The 18,172-nt window shown below is 42.3% G+C and overlaps 2 protein-coding genes across 2 annotated transcripts; both read left to right on the forward strand.

The window, feature by feature from the left end:
- Positions 1–2,401, forward strand: LOC135479587 (monocarboxylate transporter 2-like). The gene is made up of 2 exons (XM_064759478.1): positions 1–1,234; positions 2,010–2,401. The coding sequence occupies exons 1-2, from the start codon at positions 40–42 to the stop codon at positions 2,138–2,140; spliced, it is 1,326 nt and encodes a 441-aa protein (XP_064615548.1). The 5' UTR covers positions 1–39; the 3' UTR covers positions 2,141–2,401.
- A 10,630-nt stretch (positions 2,402–13,031) lies between these two features.
- LOC135479769 (monocarboxylate transporter 2-like) lies at positions 13,032–17,394 on the forward strand. Its single transcript, XM_064759675.1, has 3 exons — positions 13,032–13,158; positions 15,398–16,729; positions 17,243–17,394. Exons 1-3 carry the CDS (start codon positions 13,032–13,034, stop codon positions 17,392–17,394), a joined length of 1,611 nt encoding a protein of 536 aa, XP_064615745.1.
- Positions 17,395–18,172: the final 778 nt, after the last annotated feature.

Genomic DNA, 18,172 nt, shown 5'->3' on the forward strand with positions numbered 1-18,172 from the left:
CTGGCCAACAGTATTTGTTTTTGCGGTTCCAGTTTGGGCATGATGTCTTTACCGCCTCTGGTAATGTATCTCATCCACGAATACGGCTTGCAGGGATCATTCCTTATCTACGGGGGATTATTGCTTAACTGCGCTGTCGGCGCGGCCGTTGTGAGGCCGATTAAGGGAGCTTACTCTGAAGCAGCAGGCCCGGAATCTATTGAAACGGGAAAAAGTAAACGTGCATGCACAGAGGCTCCTTCCGTGGTACAAAAGTTTCAAGCAGCTGGCAAATCAGAGGGCATATCAGAATATCAAAGCCTGTTCAAAGACAAAAAATGCCGTTCTCCTGACATTTCTCATTTGCCAAATTCTCTTCCTGAATCATCGATGTTATCTGCTGAGGTTTATGAACAGAAATTATCCAACACACAGACGAATAGCAACAATGCTATTGACGATGAACAAATGTTCGAAAGAGCACATTCCTCTGCGCAAACAAGGCACACTTCAATGCCCAGTTCTTCAAAAATGGCCAAGGAATGGCTACAAAGTAAACGCCAGCCAAACAGAAATATTAACACGGTGACAAACTCACTGGAAGAACCAGACTTTGAAAATTCCCACAGGAGATGGTGTAGCAGTTATGCGAGTTTGCACTGTGTGGATGGGAGCATGTACCTGTTCACTGACAGGGAATGTCCGATGGCTGAAGACTTGTCATTTCAGAGAGGTCCTGAGAGCCTATCATCCACCAAACCCTCAATCTGCGACTTTATTCGTTCGATTTTTGACTTTTCCTTATTCCGTCATGTCAGATTTATGCTGTTTTTGTTTTCCACCAGCTTTGCCATGGTGTCGTTTGCCAATGTAACCATATATCTAATTCCTCGTGCGGAAGAATACGGAATTGGTCGTGATAAGGCTGCATTATTTCTGACAATTGCAGGGGGATGTGATATCATTGGGCGTTTAATTTTAGGGGTTGTCTCTGATGTGAAGAAAATTGGCCCACATCGAGTTATGATGGTTGGTCTGCTCGTCATGGGCATTGCTACATTGCTACTCCCTCTAGCGGTAACTTTTAACACTATGACCGTTTACGTGGTACTTTTTGGTCTGATTGGAAGCTCAGGTCACTTGCTGTGTTTACCGGTTGTGATGATGTTTGTGGGTGGGGAACGCATGCCCCGGGCCATGGGCCTTGTCATGTCCTTCCATGGAATAGCTAGCGCTCTTTCTCCACCAATCTTAGGTAAGTCTGGTAAATTGCACATTTTCTGATAGTCATAACTGCAACCAACCATAAATCTCAACAAATTCGACTGTAGGCATAGAGTATAATTTGGCATAATGGGGGAAAGCTGCATGATCTGCACCAGTTATTTTTTAGTTTGTAAGTTTGTGGTACCTCTGTGGCCGAGGTGGTTTGCGTGCCAGCGCGGCTCAGTTACACAATGGCCTCTCACAAATGTGGTCGGTATGAGTTCAAGTCCAGCTCATGTTGATTTGCTCTCCGGCCGTACTTGGGAAGGTCTGCAGCTACCTGCGGAAGGTCGAAGGTTTCTTTCACGCTAAGCGCGGTTTAACCCCATCATAATGCTGGTCGCCGGTGTCTAAATTACAATATTCTTCATTGCGGTGTAAAACACCAATGAAATAAATACATATAACTTTTATTCACATGCGCTTTTTACTTGAACAAGCATTTTAGTGTACAAAATCATATAAATCATGTTTTCAAATAACATTTTGAGCCCGACTTTACTGCATGGTCAAATTTGCTGAGGATTTATTGAAGGTCATTTGATAACTCCACATCTGTTAGGTTTCCAGTCCACACTGGTTATGTTCGTAAACCACGCGTGTGTGAGAAGTACCCTTTTAGTAGGTTAATACAAATCAGAATAAAAGTTTAAATCTAATTTAGATACGTTGAAGTCGAATCTCTGTTTCTCATGAGAAGTGATGTATACATCTATATATCAATCGTTGCCGTGTTTCTTTTGACAAAAATGCTGTATTCCCAGGTTTCATCAAAGACCAGACAGGGACTTACGACAGCACACTGTACGTGTGTGGCGCGTGTCAGCTGATAGCCAGCGGGCTGATGATGCTGGAACCTCTGGTGGGGTGGATAAGGAGTCGATACAAATCGTAGACAGGGTGAAAACGGCACTGAGATTGGATATAAATTTAGATGTGAAAATAGACATTGGTATACCAACCGTCAACAATTTACCAAAATGTACGTTCTATGTCGCAAGTCCCGACTCCCAAAACAGCGTTCAACACAAACCACTAAAGAACGGAAGAAGAAAAAAACAGTGATGGTGGAGTTATGGGAGGGTAAGACTGTGAATAAGGCTACTCCAAACGGTAGACAGGGTAAGGCGGAAAACTGTGGTGAAGGAAGGGAGACTACTCCAATCCGTAGACAGTGTATAGGAGAAAACTGTGATGAGCAAAGGGAGGCTACTCCAAACTGTAGACAAGATATAGGGGAAACTGTGATGAGCAAAGGGAGGCTACTCCAAACTGTAGACAGGATATTGGGGAAACTGTGATGAGCAAAGGGAGGCTACTCCAAACTGTAGACGGGATATAGGGGAAAACGGTGATGCGGGAAGAAGGACTACTCCAAAGCACAGACACATGTTACAGAAAAGGTGTGATGAAGAATTTGGGGGGGGGGGTGAGGGGGGAGGCGATTCCAAACCGAATATACAGGGTAATACATGATAGACAAGGTAATGCATTATAGACAGGATAATTCCTAACAGACGGGAGAATTTCTGATAGAGAGAATACTACCTGATACACAGGATAATGCTGGAAGGAGTAATTCCTGAGAGACAGGATAATGCATAACAGCCGTGATTTCTACTAGATGCAATAATTCCTACTAGACAGGATAATACATAATAGATAAAATAGTACATGAGTGACACTGTACTACATTATGTACTTGGTAATACATGGTAGACAGGGTAATACATGATAGATACTGAAATACGAGATTGATATGGTAATGATGGTATTACAAGACACTATAATGTATGATAAGTAGTTTAATACATAGTAGACAGGGTAATATATGATAGGGTGATTCGTGTTAGACAGGGTAATACATGCTGAACAGCGTAATACGTGACATATTTCGTAATACATGGTACAACGTATATTAATAATGCATGATGAACAGAGTAATACGTGGCAGAAGAGGCAATGCACGATAGACAGGATTATACATGGTAGACAACGTAATACGTAATGGGCAGGGCATTGCCTGATAGACAACGTAATACGTGTTAGACAGGGTAATACATGCTGAACAGCGTATTATATGGCAGCGTTCGTAATACATGATAGACAATGTACATAATGCATGATGAACAGGGTAATACGTGATGGGATAATGGACGATAGATAGGATTAGGCATGATAGACAACGTAATACGTAATGGAAAGGGTAATCCCTGATAGACAACGTAATACATGATAGTCAGGGTAATACATAGGCAAGGCAATAGAATAATAACTGAAGGACAATGTAGCTGCATGGGCTACGTAGTTTCCGAAAGACATGTTGCTTGACGTTTCACTGAGACAGGAGGGCATATGTCATCCTCTGACCCCCGAAATTGACGAACTACATATATTTATATGTACAGGCGAGGAAGGCAATGTTGTTACCGTTTCGTACATCAGGTAGACCTGTTGTTCAACATGTGCCTTGTTCCACATGTTGAGTAATCGACAGGCTATAAGTTGATTGTAACCACCATTGCAACAAATGTCGTTCTCTTGCATAGGTAGTTGCAATGAACTTGGCCTGCAGTTACTTTGTGGGAGGCCTCCGTGAATGACCGAGGGGTTATCGTGCACGTGCGGCACAATGCCCCAGAAGACTCTCATTGATGCGGTCGATGTGAGTTCAAGTCCATTTCCTGCTGGCCCCGAGTTGTACGTGGGAAGGTCTGACAGTCATTTGCGGATGATCGTGGGTTTTCCCCGGGCTCTGCCCGGTTTCATCCCACCATAATGCTGGTCGCCGTCGTATGAGTGAAAAATTCTAGAATACGGCTCAAAACACCAATCCGCAACTGAGTAAATAAATAAATACTTTGTGGAAAAGGAATGGGGAGTCTTTCCCTCCATATGTAATTTGGCCCCAAGCTCTGCAGTGCATTGTTTATCCCTGCCTTTGTGATCCCGTTTGTGGGCTAACAGGCGACGTAGTACTCATGTACTACAAGAGAACAACAGTCAGTCGATAATCTGATTCTTTTAGCCAGTCGCCTATATTCAACTGCGACTAAAATCAGTCATACTCGCTACCAACATTTCCTATTGTGAAAGACACGCAACAACGTATGCTCTACACATGGATATATTGAAGTTAAACACTGTTTCTAATAAGCTTTGTTTGGACTGCAAGAACTCATTGCCTCGGGAGACCTTGTAATTATTCCAAAAAACAAGTGACATGCTGGACAATGGGCGTGGAGAGTAGTTTATTTTACATTAGTTGCGAACTCCGCGCAGAAGCACAACTTGCACTTCCGTCCCTGCAAATAGGCTATATTGTTTTTTTCATAACGGAATTGCCTAATATCCAACTCTAAAACCAGTCTGCCGTGATATCACAAGACTACAAGAAATAAAATAAGTTCATTTATTAAAGGAAAAGACCTCTAAAAATCGATGCATGCGTCACTAAGGAGACTTTAAAACTATGCATAAATATATTTTCAATTATTTTTTAGATTTTTGTGCAGGGAGTTAAAGGAGCTCAAAGATTTTAATTCTAAGATGAGCTTTATAGACTATACTATTAGAGGTTAGGAACTCTGATGTCACAAGAAGTTTATGGAACTCTAATCAAAACACGGAATGTTGGAATAACTCTTTTAGCCAATGAGTAAAAGATTACTGAAATTATGTTCCCAAAATTCCTTCCTTCTGGTGAACATCAGGAAAAAAGGTGATATGACGTCAGAATTCCTCACTACCGTCAGTATAGCTCATAAAGCTAACCATACTTTTCAAATATTTGAAAAATAAATTAAAGTATGTTTATTCATATTTTTCAGACGAGCCTTACTTTGTATTTTAGCTTTCTTTAACCTTATGGTTATGTTGTACTAAAATGTGTAAACAATATCAAATATGACAATGTCAGAAACATGGTTAAGAGTGAAGTCAACAGCAGTTCTGGTAACAGGTGTCGCTCTCCATCAAAGTATGCGAAACTCAGCCCATTAATAGGCATGCCACTGGTGTTTGAATAATTGTGACCTCACCCGAAGCAATGCGTTCTTGGTGTCGAAACCAAGCTCATGGATTTGAGCATTATGAATTACAAAAAAGTACTCCAACTGCATTTTCTTGGCAATAATATAGACGTTCAACATATCCATGCGTGGGGGCTTGTGCTGTTGTGTGTCGCTAACGAAAGGTAGCGAGTGTGATTTTACACGTCTGAATATAGATGACTGGTTAAAAAGGAACTTGGCACCGTGTCGACATTGTCAAAAGGTGGCCTGCTGACTTGTATTTTACGGCTGAGAGCCAGTCCAAATCTTAACATCGCGGTATTAGTTGTTGTATTACGAATGTTTTCTTCCCATTAGGACAATTTATTTGCCATTTTTAAATGATTAATCATTTCTACAAATATAATGCCATTCGGCACATGCAACATTTACGCCTTAGATAAAATTATCATAACGTGGGAAGGTCTATCAGCAACCTGCGGATGGTCGTGGGTTTCCCTCGGGCTGTGCACGGTTTCCTCCCACCATAACACTGGCTGCCGTCTCATAAGGGAAATGTTCTTGAGTTCGGCTTAAAACATAAATGAAATAAATAAATAATTAAAAGTATCATAAACTTTAAATAGTTTGAAATAAATTCTAATATTCTTGACTGGGATCATTATATAACCTTGTTCAATTGAATGACTAGGCCGTTTTTTATTATTATTTATTTTTAGATGTGGACAAATGTCTTTAGATATGTACAAGCTGTCCTGTCTTCAGTATATGCCAACAATTAAAGTGACCAGATCAATAACAACATATGTTTTACTTATTTATGAAAGAAACGTATATATAGAACCAATTTTATAAAATCTACGCGAAAAGGTGTCTCAGTAATCTGCGGATAGTCGTGGGTTTCCCCTGTGCTTTGTCCGGTTTCCTCCCACCTCAGTTACTGGTCTCCGTCGTATGTGAAATATTTTTGAGCACGTGGTAAAACACCAGTCTCGCTATTAGTTCAAGACCAGCTCATGCTGGCTTCCTGGTCGGCCGTACGTGAGAAGGTCTGTTAGCAACCTGCGGATGGTCGTGGGATTTCCCCGGGATCTGGTCGGTTTCCTCCCACCTCAGTTACTGGTCGACGTGGTATGTGAAATACTTTTGAGTACGGCGTAAAACACCAATCAATTAATCACTCACTCACTCACTCACTCACTCAATCACTCACTCACTCAATCAATCAATCAGATCAGCTCCTTTCACATTGGGTCCATCAAACGTTTGTAAACCACCGCCCTTTGCTATATTCCAATCAGTCCTAACTTCACGCCTCATCGACCAGCCGAACCAGGTCAGAGCTGGGTTAGAGCCTGTGACCTCGCACGTTCACCTCGCGGCAAGAACACAGCGTCAGCGGGATGAGCAGCTCACTTGATCTACTTTATGCGTCATCGACAGAAATCATGATTGCTCACAGCATTTATAACTTCGAATGAGTCTAAGAGTCTAAGAATAGAAATAAGTTTCATCAGTACAGTGTAGGTCTAATGTTCATGCTACAGATTTAAGAAATCAAATGCCACGGGTTTCACACAAAGCAGAAAATTTTACTGCTGAATTATCAAGTTCCAGTGGTAGTGGGTTTCACCCGGGCTCTGCCCAGTTTCCTCCCATCATAATGCTGGCCGCTGTCGTGTGGCATTTACGGCGTAAAACACCTATCAAATAAATAAATAAATCAAATTCCAGATACACATACCTACCAGGAGATCATAGGAGTATAGGAGAAAATGGCGTTGACGGCACAAGAATGAAAGGTTATTATTAATTCCTATAACTAAAGTATTATATTTAACACTGTAAAGATCACTTCTGACCACTTTTATAAAGTGTTAATGTTTCAACACTCTTCAAAGTGTTCGCATTCCAGCATCAAAAAGTGGGTTATTCAACGCCTTTAAGCGACACTTGAAACAGAATTATATAAAAAAATGTAACATTTTTATTGGAGCTGTAATTATAATTATAGTTGAACGCCACTTCGGTAATATTGCTCAGGGTTAAAGACAACGAAATAATATAGATATAATAAAAATGGGATGCATGGTGAGAAATACATGTAAATCCGTAAATGAATCCTTATTTTGCACTTCATGAAACGTTGAAACCTCTTTAACGTTATTTAAAACCCTTCCGAGAAGCCATGATAGTTGTTTTTTTCATTGTTGATAAAAAGAAATATCCCTATGTAGTAGTATCGACATAGTAGTATACAGAGTCTCACTGATGCGAGATTTCATTCAAACCACACGCTAGTCATACGAGCTTTCTATACTGTGGTTGTGTGTAATGTCCATGCAAATATAGATTTTTACACAGCTGTATTAGTTTACCGGGTTACTGGGTCCCATCTATTTAATGATAACAGGCACGGGACGTGCGGATGCCAATCTTTCATAGCTTCCGGGAAAAATATGAAAACAGCGAAAATATGTCGTATGTGGATAGTACATGTCTCTTTAAATGTTAGGCGCATTACATATGTATTGCGGGTGACCTCCACTTCGAGCCATCATGTAGACATACTCGTAAATACGACTTAAAAAATTGCCAAGGTTAAGTAGCGATTTACCGATGGGGAAATGACGCGGAAAAACAGTTTCACTTCACGTAAATGAAAGCACGGAAAGTAAAGTAAAGATTCGGAAATCTTATCGAGAACAGAGCATTGAAGCAAGCAGAGCATATCTAGGGGAATACAGGCCTGCGTTGTGATGTAGTAAATGCCTCAGGGGCATGCGAATACAGATTATATAGTGTTTTTATTCGTAAAGAAAAGGTGTAGAGCCAGAGGAAGGATAAACGATGTTGACCGAAAGAAACAGGTAGGGTACAAAAGGCTCTGATGCTGAGCCAGAGAGAGCACAAAAGGTGTTCACAGATAGAACGAGGGAGAGAGCTCAAGATTTGGTGATACTCTGCCAGGGAGAGATTTAAAAGTGTTGAGTGACAGGGAAAGCACAAAAATGTGTTGACCGAAAAGCTATAGAAAGCAACAAAGGTGTTTACCAACGGAAGCAGGGAGAATTCATAATGTGGCGATGTTGTGCCAGGGAGAGCTCGATAGGTGTTAACCGATAAAAAGAAGGAGGGCACGAAAGGTGTCATCAGTAGAGCCAGGGAGAAGACGAAAGATGTTGACCGATAGAAACAGGAAGAGCACAAAAAGTGTTGTCGATAGAACTCGGGAGAGCAAAAAGGTGTTGTCCGATACAAACAGAGAGATCACAAAAAGGGTTATCGATAGAGCCAGGAAGAGGACGAAATGTTTTCACCGTTACACCATATGAGAGCGCGAAAGGTGTTGCAATAGAACCCCGGAAAGCACAAGAAGGTGTTGGTCTTAAGAACAAGAGTACAAAAAGTAAAAGTTCCTGTAGTGGCCACATTTCGAAAGAACCTAAACATCGAGAATAGTCCGGTTGGAGTATACGCAAATGGAAAGCACATGACAGGGAATATCCGAGTTCCAGTTTGCGTGGAGAAGGACCCATTTGAATCAGCTCAAGAAAGGTGGCTGTCCGATCGAACAGAGATGCCATGAGGAAGAGAGATACAACAATGACGACAAGAGATACGGGGTGGGCCTGGATAATGCTTGTGGGTACGATCACCAACACATCTATGTTATTACTAAGTTCTCATTATAACCAAGTCATTAATATGATATACTCCTATACATGTATATGTAGAATAGCATTTGTCCATTTAATCGAAATGTCTAACCTAGATCACCGGCCCAGATAGCTCAGTTGATAGAACGTTCGCATCTTGAGCGGTAGACCCAGGGTCAACCCATGGTCGGGTCAAACCTGAGACTTTAAAAGAGGAAGTTGAGCGGTAGACCCAGGGTCAGTCCTGGGTCGGGTCAAACCTGAGACATTAAAAGAGGAATTTGTAACTTCCTCGCTTGGCGTTCAGTATTAAGGGGATAGTGCAACGACTGGTTGACCCATATCAGTATAATGGAAAATCAAAATGGCACTGGCTATCGGCAGCTATGATATACAGATAAGCAAAAATAGCAAATGGCTCCCAATTTCACAACTGAATGATACTCTTCATATCAGATCTTAGTATTGTATTAAAATACTCCCTATAGCAATACTGCTACTTGTGGGATATTTACATCGGAGAATATCATATCAATAGAAAACAAATATCGGACAGGGGTCATACAAACAAATATCTCTGTTATCAGGGGAAATGTTTGATCATACAATAAATCATGTAGGCTAATACAAGTTATCCGCGGCCTGAAAGGGAATGTGTGGATTAAAACCCTGGGTGTGAAATTTTAACCCCGAGCCGCAATCGAAGCGTTAAAAATAAGCCCCGTTTACACTACCGCTTTTCAACCGGGCTCGGCCCGGCAAAAAATTGGGTAGTCTAAACGGGTTAAGCGTACTCGGCACCGTGCCAGATTTGACCGGGCCGAACCCCTCAACGAGAGGTAGGCTCGACCCAGCTGAAGCTCGGCTCGGCTAGCCAAACGTGTAGTGTAAACGCGTCAGCGTGCCTGGCCCGCTCAGAGGACTTAACTGCGCATGCTTAAAGGCAACTTCCACTTCCGGCTTTTCAATTGGCGCACTTTTTTTCGAACAATAAGAATTTAAATATGTCAACAAATCGTGGCGCAACTTGGACAAAAGAGGAGACAGAACAGCTATTAGCTATTTGGGCGAATTTGTAAACGAATTCTCCGAGACTGGCTATGAAAATAATTCAACGAGAACATCATACAGGTGGATGTATATGAGTTTCGAAAAGGCCGTCTGTATCTTTGCCTTACAACTACTGGCAGCGCCATTTTCGCAGCTGAATAAAGTGTTTGTACCTCCAATGTCTGAAGAGTGCCACAAATAAACAGCCCAACTCAACCTGAGTTGTCGTTCCTGTTTGTGATAATGGATTTGGCCCGCCAGCGAGGCGTGTAATGTAAACGGTACTTGTCAAGGGGGCTCGGCCCTGATCAAGCGCGACCCTGCTAAAATGGGCCCGGCCCGGCTGTAGTCTAAACGCGGCTATAGACCCTTCTCAACCTGCGGATAACTCGAGGCCAGGTCCTTTGCATTGTTTTAATGTGATTGTATGTTGAATGTGATGAAAACACAACATTTTGAGTAATTCTAGACCAGTAACTTGCAATTAACCTTACTGCAATTTGTTTTACCTAATTCTTCTGAAGCCATGGTGCTAGGGGGCAGGTAATTTGCGAGTATTTATACATTTATTGATACAGAGAGCATTTTAACACAAAAGTAAGACTTGATATGAAGAGTATCATTCAGTTGTGAAACTGGGAGCCGTTTTTGCTTATCTATATATCATAGTTGACGATCGTCTCATGTTTCCAGAAAATCCATTGATAAGCTTCAAAAACTACACTAGCAGTGTCACTCCGGAAAACATAAGCTTCATTTTGGCTCATTGTTTCAGGATTTTATTTTGCCACCATTTGTAGTGATGGGGCTCGTCACAAGTGATGAAATATTGAACCAAAAGAAAGCTTTCGTTTTTCGCAGCTACATTACTTGTGTGTTACGGGTCATGTATGTTTTAAAAACAACCTGTTTGTCCACAGGCGTCAGTATCATCTACATGGTTGTAGCCGGCTATGCGCGAGGCTTCGGAATTTTTTATGCTGCTTTGGTAGAGGAGTTTGGCAGTTCAGCCTCAATGACGTCACTCGTTCAAGGCTTCCGGTATGGTGCGATTAGCATTTCCGGTAAGATGTTTTCTGCGTGTAAAATCCCTTGCTGTCTCCCATATTATCATGTGGACGTAAAAACTTGACATTTTAAACTGCAAAACCTCCGCTCCTTTCATTTTATCCATTTTAACGAGGTGTTTATTTATTTAATTAATGGGGGCCTCCGTGGCCGAGGTGGCTGGCACCTACAAAATATCCATTGTAATATAAATTTCCATCATAATATCGATGCTTAGCATTTCTGTCCATCCCAGTATCTCTGGCCATCCTAATATCTCTGCCCATCCTAGCTTCTCTGCCCATCTCAGCATCTCTGCCCATCCTAGCATCTCTGCCCATCCCAGTATCTCTGTCCATCCCAGCATCTCTGCCCATCCCAGCATTTCTGTCCATCCCAGCATGTCTGTCTATCATAGCATCTCTGTCCATCCTAGCATTTCTGCCCATCACAGCATGTCTGTCCATTTTATCATCCCTGGACATCATAGCATCCCTGGCCATCATATCATTGCCCACCACAGCATCTCTATCATCCAAGCATCTCTGCCCACCCTAGCATCTCTGCCTATCCCAGCATCTCTGTCCGCCCTAGCATCTCTGCCCATCATAGCATCTCTGCCCATCATAGCATCTCTGCCCTTCATGGCATCTCTGCCCATCATAGCATTTCTGCCCATCACAGCATGTCTGTCCATTTTATCATCCCTGGACATCATAGCATCCCTGGCCATCATATCATTGCCCACCACAGCATCTCTATCATCCAAGCATCTCTGCCCACCCTAGCATCTCTGCCTATCCCAGCATCTCTGTCCGCCCTAGCATCTCTGCCATCGTAGCATCTCTGCCCATGTTAGAATCTCTGCCTATGCCAGCATCCCTGTCCACCCTAGCATCTCTGCCCAGCACAGCATCTCTGCCCACCCTGGCATCTCTGCCCATCCTAGCTTCTCTGCTCTTCATAGTATCTCTGCCCAGCACAGCATCTCTGTCCACCATAGCATCTCTGCCCAGCACAGCATCTCTGCCCACCCTGGCATTTCTGCCCATCCTAGCTTCTCTGTTCATCATATTATCTCTGCCCAGCACAGCATATCTGCCCTTCATAGAATCTCTGCACATCACAGCATCTCTGACCATCATAGCTTCTCTGTCCATCATAGCATCTTTGTCCACCATAGCATCTCTGCCCATCATAACACCAACGCCTAACCCACCATAGTATCAAAACCTAGTTCATCCTCCCATGAAACTGAATCGTACAGTTCAAAAATTGAAAAATTGTTGACTATAGCATTACGCAAAGAGAGGGAATTCACTCCGATTGCGGATCGAGTTAACAAAACCATGGGCTCATTACGAACTGATCGTTATGGCAGTTATGGCATTAATTTTGACAAGGTATTGGTGAAGTGCGGTTAATCATTTTTTTTTTCACATTTACGGTTTACACTTAGCTGTGCCCGGTCACTAAGCTTTGGTCCAGAACCGCCATGATGCAAGTCAACCAGTTTTGTTCCGTTTCTCCCACTAATAAACCGGACCGCCGTCATGCGAGTCAGTGAGTTTTGCTCGGTTTCTCCAACCCATAAACCGGACCGCCGTCATGCGAGTCTGTGAGTTTTGTTCAGGTTCTCCCACCCATAAACCGGACCGCCGTCATGAGGGTCCATAAGATTTGTCCCGTTTCACCCACCCATAAACCGGACCGCCGCCATGCGAGTCAGTGAGTTTTGTTCGGTTTCTCCCACCCATAAACTGGACCGTCATCATGTGAGTCAATAAGTTTTGTCCGGTTTCACCCATCTGTAAACCGGACCGTCATCATGTGAGTCAGTAAGTTTTGTGCGATTTCCTATTATTATAAGCGGGTAATTTTTGTCTGGTTGAGCTCACTCATGAATCAAACACTCATCAAATATAAGTTTCGTAGGGTTTATCCCTCACGTAAGTTTACATGATGGCCCAATCGCTCTGCAGTCTTCGTTTCTGTTCCAGCACCTATAGTGAGTGTCATGACCGTGAGGTTCACCGAGAGGACTGTCCTACTTTTTGGCTCCCTCATCTTCTCTCTGGGTCTGATTCTCTCTTACTTCGCCCCCAACCTGGAGTTTCACGTCCTCACCCTGGGCTTAATGACAGGTCAGTGGCGCTATTTTCTGTTGCCCCACGCTCACCGCTAGTTAGGCGTTGGTGACATTAAGCTGTCCACGACGCTCCTCTAACAGGTGTGCTTAATAACGTTTGCTGTACACTTATCTATAACTTTGGTAACTTGTTAAAAGACTGTGGTGTGCCCTGGCACTTCGGGAAAATTTTTTAAGTATGGCGTTAAAGATTTGTGAAATAAATTCATTTATTTTATTTGATCAGTGTTTTACGTCGTATATATTTCACTTACACAACGGCAGTCAGCATTAACAATCATTTAAAGAAATAGATCCTTTTGAATGTGTGTGTGTTCTGAGGTTGATGAAGTGGGGTTTCATTTGCCTTCGGCTTCGACTTTCGGAGGTTTGTCAAGGACAAGAAAAAGAGTGATTTACTCCAAACACTCACGTTTTGTCAAGCCATAAAACATACCATCGTGTTATATTTGCAAAATTCAGAAGTTCTGCCTGAAACTCCAATCAAGTAAAACGTTTACTTAATTCCTGCTTTGTCGTCTTCTCCACTGATTCTCTCATGTTTCTTTCAGTCTTTATGAAAAGCTAGTGCTCAAAGGACGAATGTCTCTTTGACTCTACTTCCATGCTTGAATATATGGACTGTTTCAGTATTCAGTCACTTTAGAATTACGTCACTTCAGTATTTAGTCGCTTTTGTATTTAGTAACTGTAGTATATATAGTCAGTATAATGTTTAGACTATAGTAGTTAGTCACTATAGTAATTGGTCACTTTAGTAAATAGTCACTAATATTCTGTCATTGTGCGAAAATATCACGTCGGTTCAAAGGAAGATTGTGTTTGGCATGGTTACGCTGTTAGTGCATAGTCTATTTCATTTAGCGAGTCGCCTATATTTAGGTGTCTGTAAATCAGTCATACTCGCTCCCAAAATTCCCTTTCGTCAGTGACACGTAACAGCACAAATTCTACACAATGATACGTTGAAGTTTCAAATTATTACCAAAAAATGCTGTTAAAGCACTTTTTCTAGTTCATAATGTTGATCTCCATAAACTTAGTTTCGACACCAAGAACTCATTGCCTCGGGTGACGTCATAATTATTAAAAAACAAGCTGCATGCTGGACAATGAGCGTGTAGAGTAATTTGCTTTACCCGTGATTGCACCAACAAAAGGATTTAACAAACTCCACGCGGTAACACTCCTACACTATTGTCTCTGCAAAAATGATGACATCTCTTTAATTCCCGAATATCCATCTCTAAATCTATACTGCAGTGAGATGATATGCTACAAGAGGTAAAATAAAATTCATTAATTAAGCTTATACTATATCAAAACGTGTAAACAATGTCAAACATAGCAGAGTCGGTAACAGGGTTTACAGTCGAATCAATAGCAGTTTAAGTAGCTGGTGTTGCCTTCCATCAAAACATGTTAACTATGCCCAATATCCAGAATGCCACTGGTTTTTGAATAATTCTGACGTCACCCTAGACAATGGGTTCTTGCTGACGAAACCGAGTTTATGAACTTTAACCCTGTGAATTAGATTTTCTTTGCAAGAATATGAACTTCCAACATGTAGAGCTTGTGTTGTTACGTGTCACTGGCTAAAGACAATCTTGGTAGCGAGTATGACCGATTTATAGACAGCTGAATATAGGCGACTTGCTGAAAGAAATAACCTACAGTCCATTCCATGTTTAGTTATGTTGGTTGGTCTTTAACGCCGCACTTAAGGTATTTTCACTTGCACAACCTCATAACGGACTGAACTATGAAATATTTGGATCAAACCGCCGCCCTTTACCAGGTACCTTAAAAAAGTCATGACTTAAAATCGCATCCAAACCAGCGAGACCTGGATTCGACATCAATTGTCAGGACCCGACCAACTAAGCTCCTGGCCAACGTTTTATGTTAATGAGTGAGTGAATTGATACAGTAGTATGAAAAATACCCTTGCCTGTACAACACTCTCTTAAACCCTCGACACGATTCCTCCGACAGCTCGTCATTGTATCTCATCCGTTGAAGAGAAAGATGGAAATTTCCTCTTCAGTTTATCGGAAGTTTGGTAATACAATTAAGCACAGCTCAGCACGGTTCAACACACGACAACCAAGTTGGACAATGTTGACCTATCTGATTTGTAGTATGAAAGAACATACAACTTACTGTTGACTCTTTTTGACGGAACCTAACATGTTTTTAAAGAAAACTTCTACATTGTTTTTCCAAAACAGGAATTGGTATGACGAGCACCTCAATTCCAAGTCAAATAGCCGTTGGAAAATACTTCGACAGGTATAGATCTCTGGCTAACAGCATTTGTTTCTGCGGTTCGAGCTTAGGGGTGATGTCATTGCCGCCTCTGGTCATGTATCTCATCCACCAGTATGGTTTGCGGGGATCATTCCTTATTTATGGCGGGCTTTTGCTTAACTGCGCTGTAGGCGGGGCACTTGTGAGGCCCTTCAAGGGAGCTAACTCTAAAGGAGAGGCGAGTGATTCCAATGGCGCGGACGACAGGGAAAGTGGACGCTTAATGGTTCTTTCCACCACAGAAGGATTACGCGTTCAGTCTAATGGAGCAAATGCAGAGGCAGCCGGACTGTCACCTGCCCAAGGTGTTGCTTCTGTGGAGAACACGGGGAGTAGCAATGATCAAGACGTGCCAGGCGCTTTAAGCTTAGGGTCTGTACCGCATGACAGCAGCAGTGGAAAGGACCATGGCCTAACTTTACATGCACTCAAGTGGACAAACCTGCAGAAATCATCAAAGGAAGAAGTACCTTCCCAAACGTATGAATCATTATCGAATAGCACGGAGAAAGGTATTGCAAAGGGTTCTGCGCCTTCTTCTTTGGAAGCAGGGAGTAGGGAACAGAAGAACAATCATCATGAGAGTGAATTTTCGGATGTTGCGCATGACGATTCGGCGGAGTTGATGTGCTCAGACATCGCCGACCAGGCATTGTACGATAGCTACGCAAGTCTACAGTGTATCGACGGCAGTATGCACCTTTCTCTTGGAAGGCGTTGCCCGGATGCGAAGAAAGAGAAATCTCGCCAGAGTAAAAGCAAACTATTTTTTGCCTTTCGCTATTTCATTGACTTCTCCTTGTTTCGGAACACCAGATACATGCTGTTTTTATTTTCCACAAGTCTTTCCATGGTGGGTTTCGTTAACGTGACGATATATCTTATTCCTCGCGCTGAGGAGTACGGAATCAGTCGTGATAAGGCTGCACTATTTTTGACCATCGCAGGAGGATGTGATATCTTTGGTCGATTGATACAGGGACTTATATCTGATGTAAAAAAAATCGGGCCGGACCGAGTGATGATGACGGGACTCTGTCTTATGGGCATAGCTACGTTACTTCTGCCTCTGGCACATACCTTCAACACCATGACTGCATACATGGTTATTTTTGGCCTCATTGGAAGTTCGGGTCACATTCTAAGCTTGCCAATAGTAATGAAATTCGTCGAAGAAGAGCGCATGCCCCGTGCTATGGGCTTGGTAGTATCATCTCATGGAATTTCTAATATTGTATCGCCCCCACTCCTAGGTAAGTCTGTCTTTTCAATTGAATGATATTAAATGTCGTATTATGCGAAGTGCAAATTAGCAAATTAGTGCATGGTCGAGACCGACGGCAATGCAAACATTTTGAATGTTCTAAACGGCACCCTGCCTATATCCTGTCCACAGAAATTGGTCATACAGATATTATTCATATATGCATAAGACGATATGGAGAGAGATCAGATTTCCCCCTTAATCAGCTTTGAATGAAGAAGATGAGAGTTTTATAACAACAAATTATCTCAGTGCCTTCTTTTCTATATTAGCAAAGTTGCGTACTTCTTTATCAATGAACCGCCAGTAATATACTTACTTTCTGAGAAATTGTATTGACCTTGCTAGTTTCAGTATACTGGGAAATATGACGTAATAAAACAAATTCGGTATATTTTCGTCTTGAATATACTAATTTTCATGCTAATATCGCTCTTTGTAATAATTGTCGTCAGGACAAACCAATAGCCTGGTTTGCATTTTGCCTTTTCTGTTTTGATAGGTTTTATCAAAGACAAGACGGGGACTTATGACAGCACACTGTACGTGTGTGGTGCCTGTCAGCTGATAGCCAGTGGTCTGATGCTGCTTGAATCTCTGCTCAGGGTGAAAGAGAACTGTGGCAACCCCCCAAAACGGCAGGAAGAAAGGTAGTAAGCCAAAGGAAGAACGAGCCAAAACGGTTGTATTCCAAACCGAAAAATTGGCATTGAGAACAACTGACGGGAGGAATGGTAGAAATGGTGAGGAGGAAGGAATAGTGACATGTTCTTTGTTCAAAACCGGAAATACGACACATTTGTGAGATATGAGATATGAAAATGTTCCGAGTTTTAAACCGGGAAGACGACAAACTGAAGAACAATCGGACAATCGTGCGGACAGTCGGTAAGAAAGCAGGTGTTCAAACCTGAAACGACGGCACTGAGTTAGCAGAAAGAACATGGGGAAAGAAATTTGTATTCCAGACCTGTGCAAATAAACAGGAGAATTTTTGAGGAAGAAGCGAGGAAAGGTGATACGCCCTAATGACTGTACGGCAAGATAATGAGGCAAGGTACTGTTGTTCGGGGTAAGGTGCTTCAAACCGGAAATGTTGTATACAAGTGAATTTTTGAGGAAGACACGGAGCAAGATGTTGTGCTGTATACCGGAAATACGGCAACTAAAACAATTTTTGAGGAAGAAACGGAGAAAGATGTGCTAGAAACCGAAAATGTAGCAATATTTCGATCATATCGTAGCGGGGTTTTTGGTAAAGCGGTGCCAGCGCGGTGCAATAACTCTAGAACCTCTTGCCTATGCAGTCGCGGTGACTTCAAGTCCAACTCATGCTGGCTTCTTCTCCAGTCGTCAACGGGGAAAGTTCATCCAGCAACGTGGAGTGCCATATATTGTTTGCAGTGTGTGGGGGATAAATGTAAGCAAATTG

This window comes from Liolophura sinensis, chromosome 12 (assembly GCF_032854445.1).
Source record: "Liolophura sinensis isolate JHLJ2023 chromosome 12, CUHK_Ljap_v2, whole genome shotgun sequence".
Lineage (NCBI taxonomy): Eukaryota > Metazoa > Mollusca > Polyplacophora > Chitonida > Chitonidae > Liolophura > Liolophura sinensis.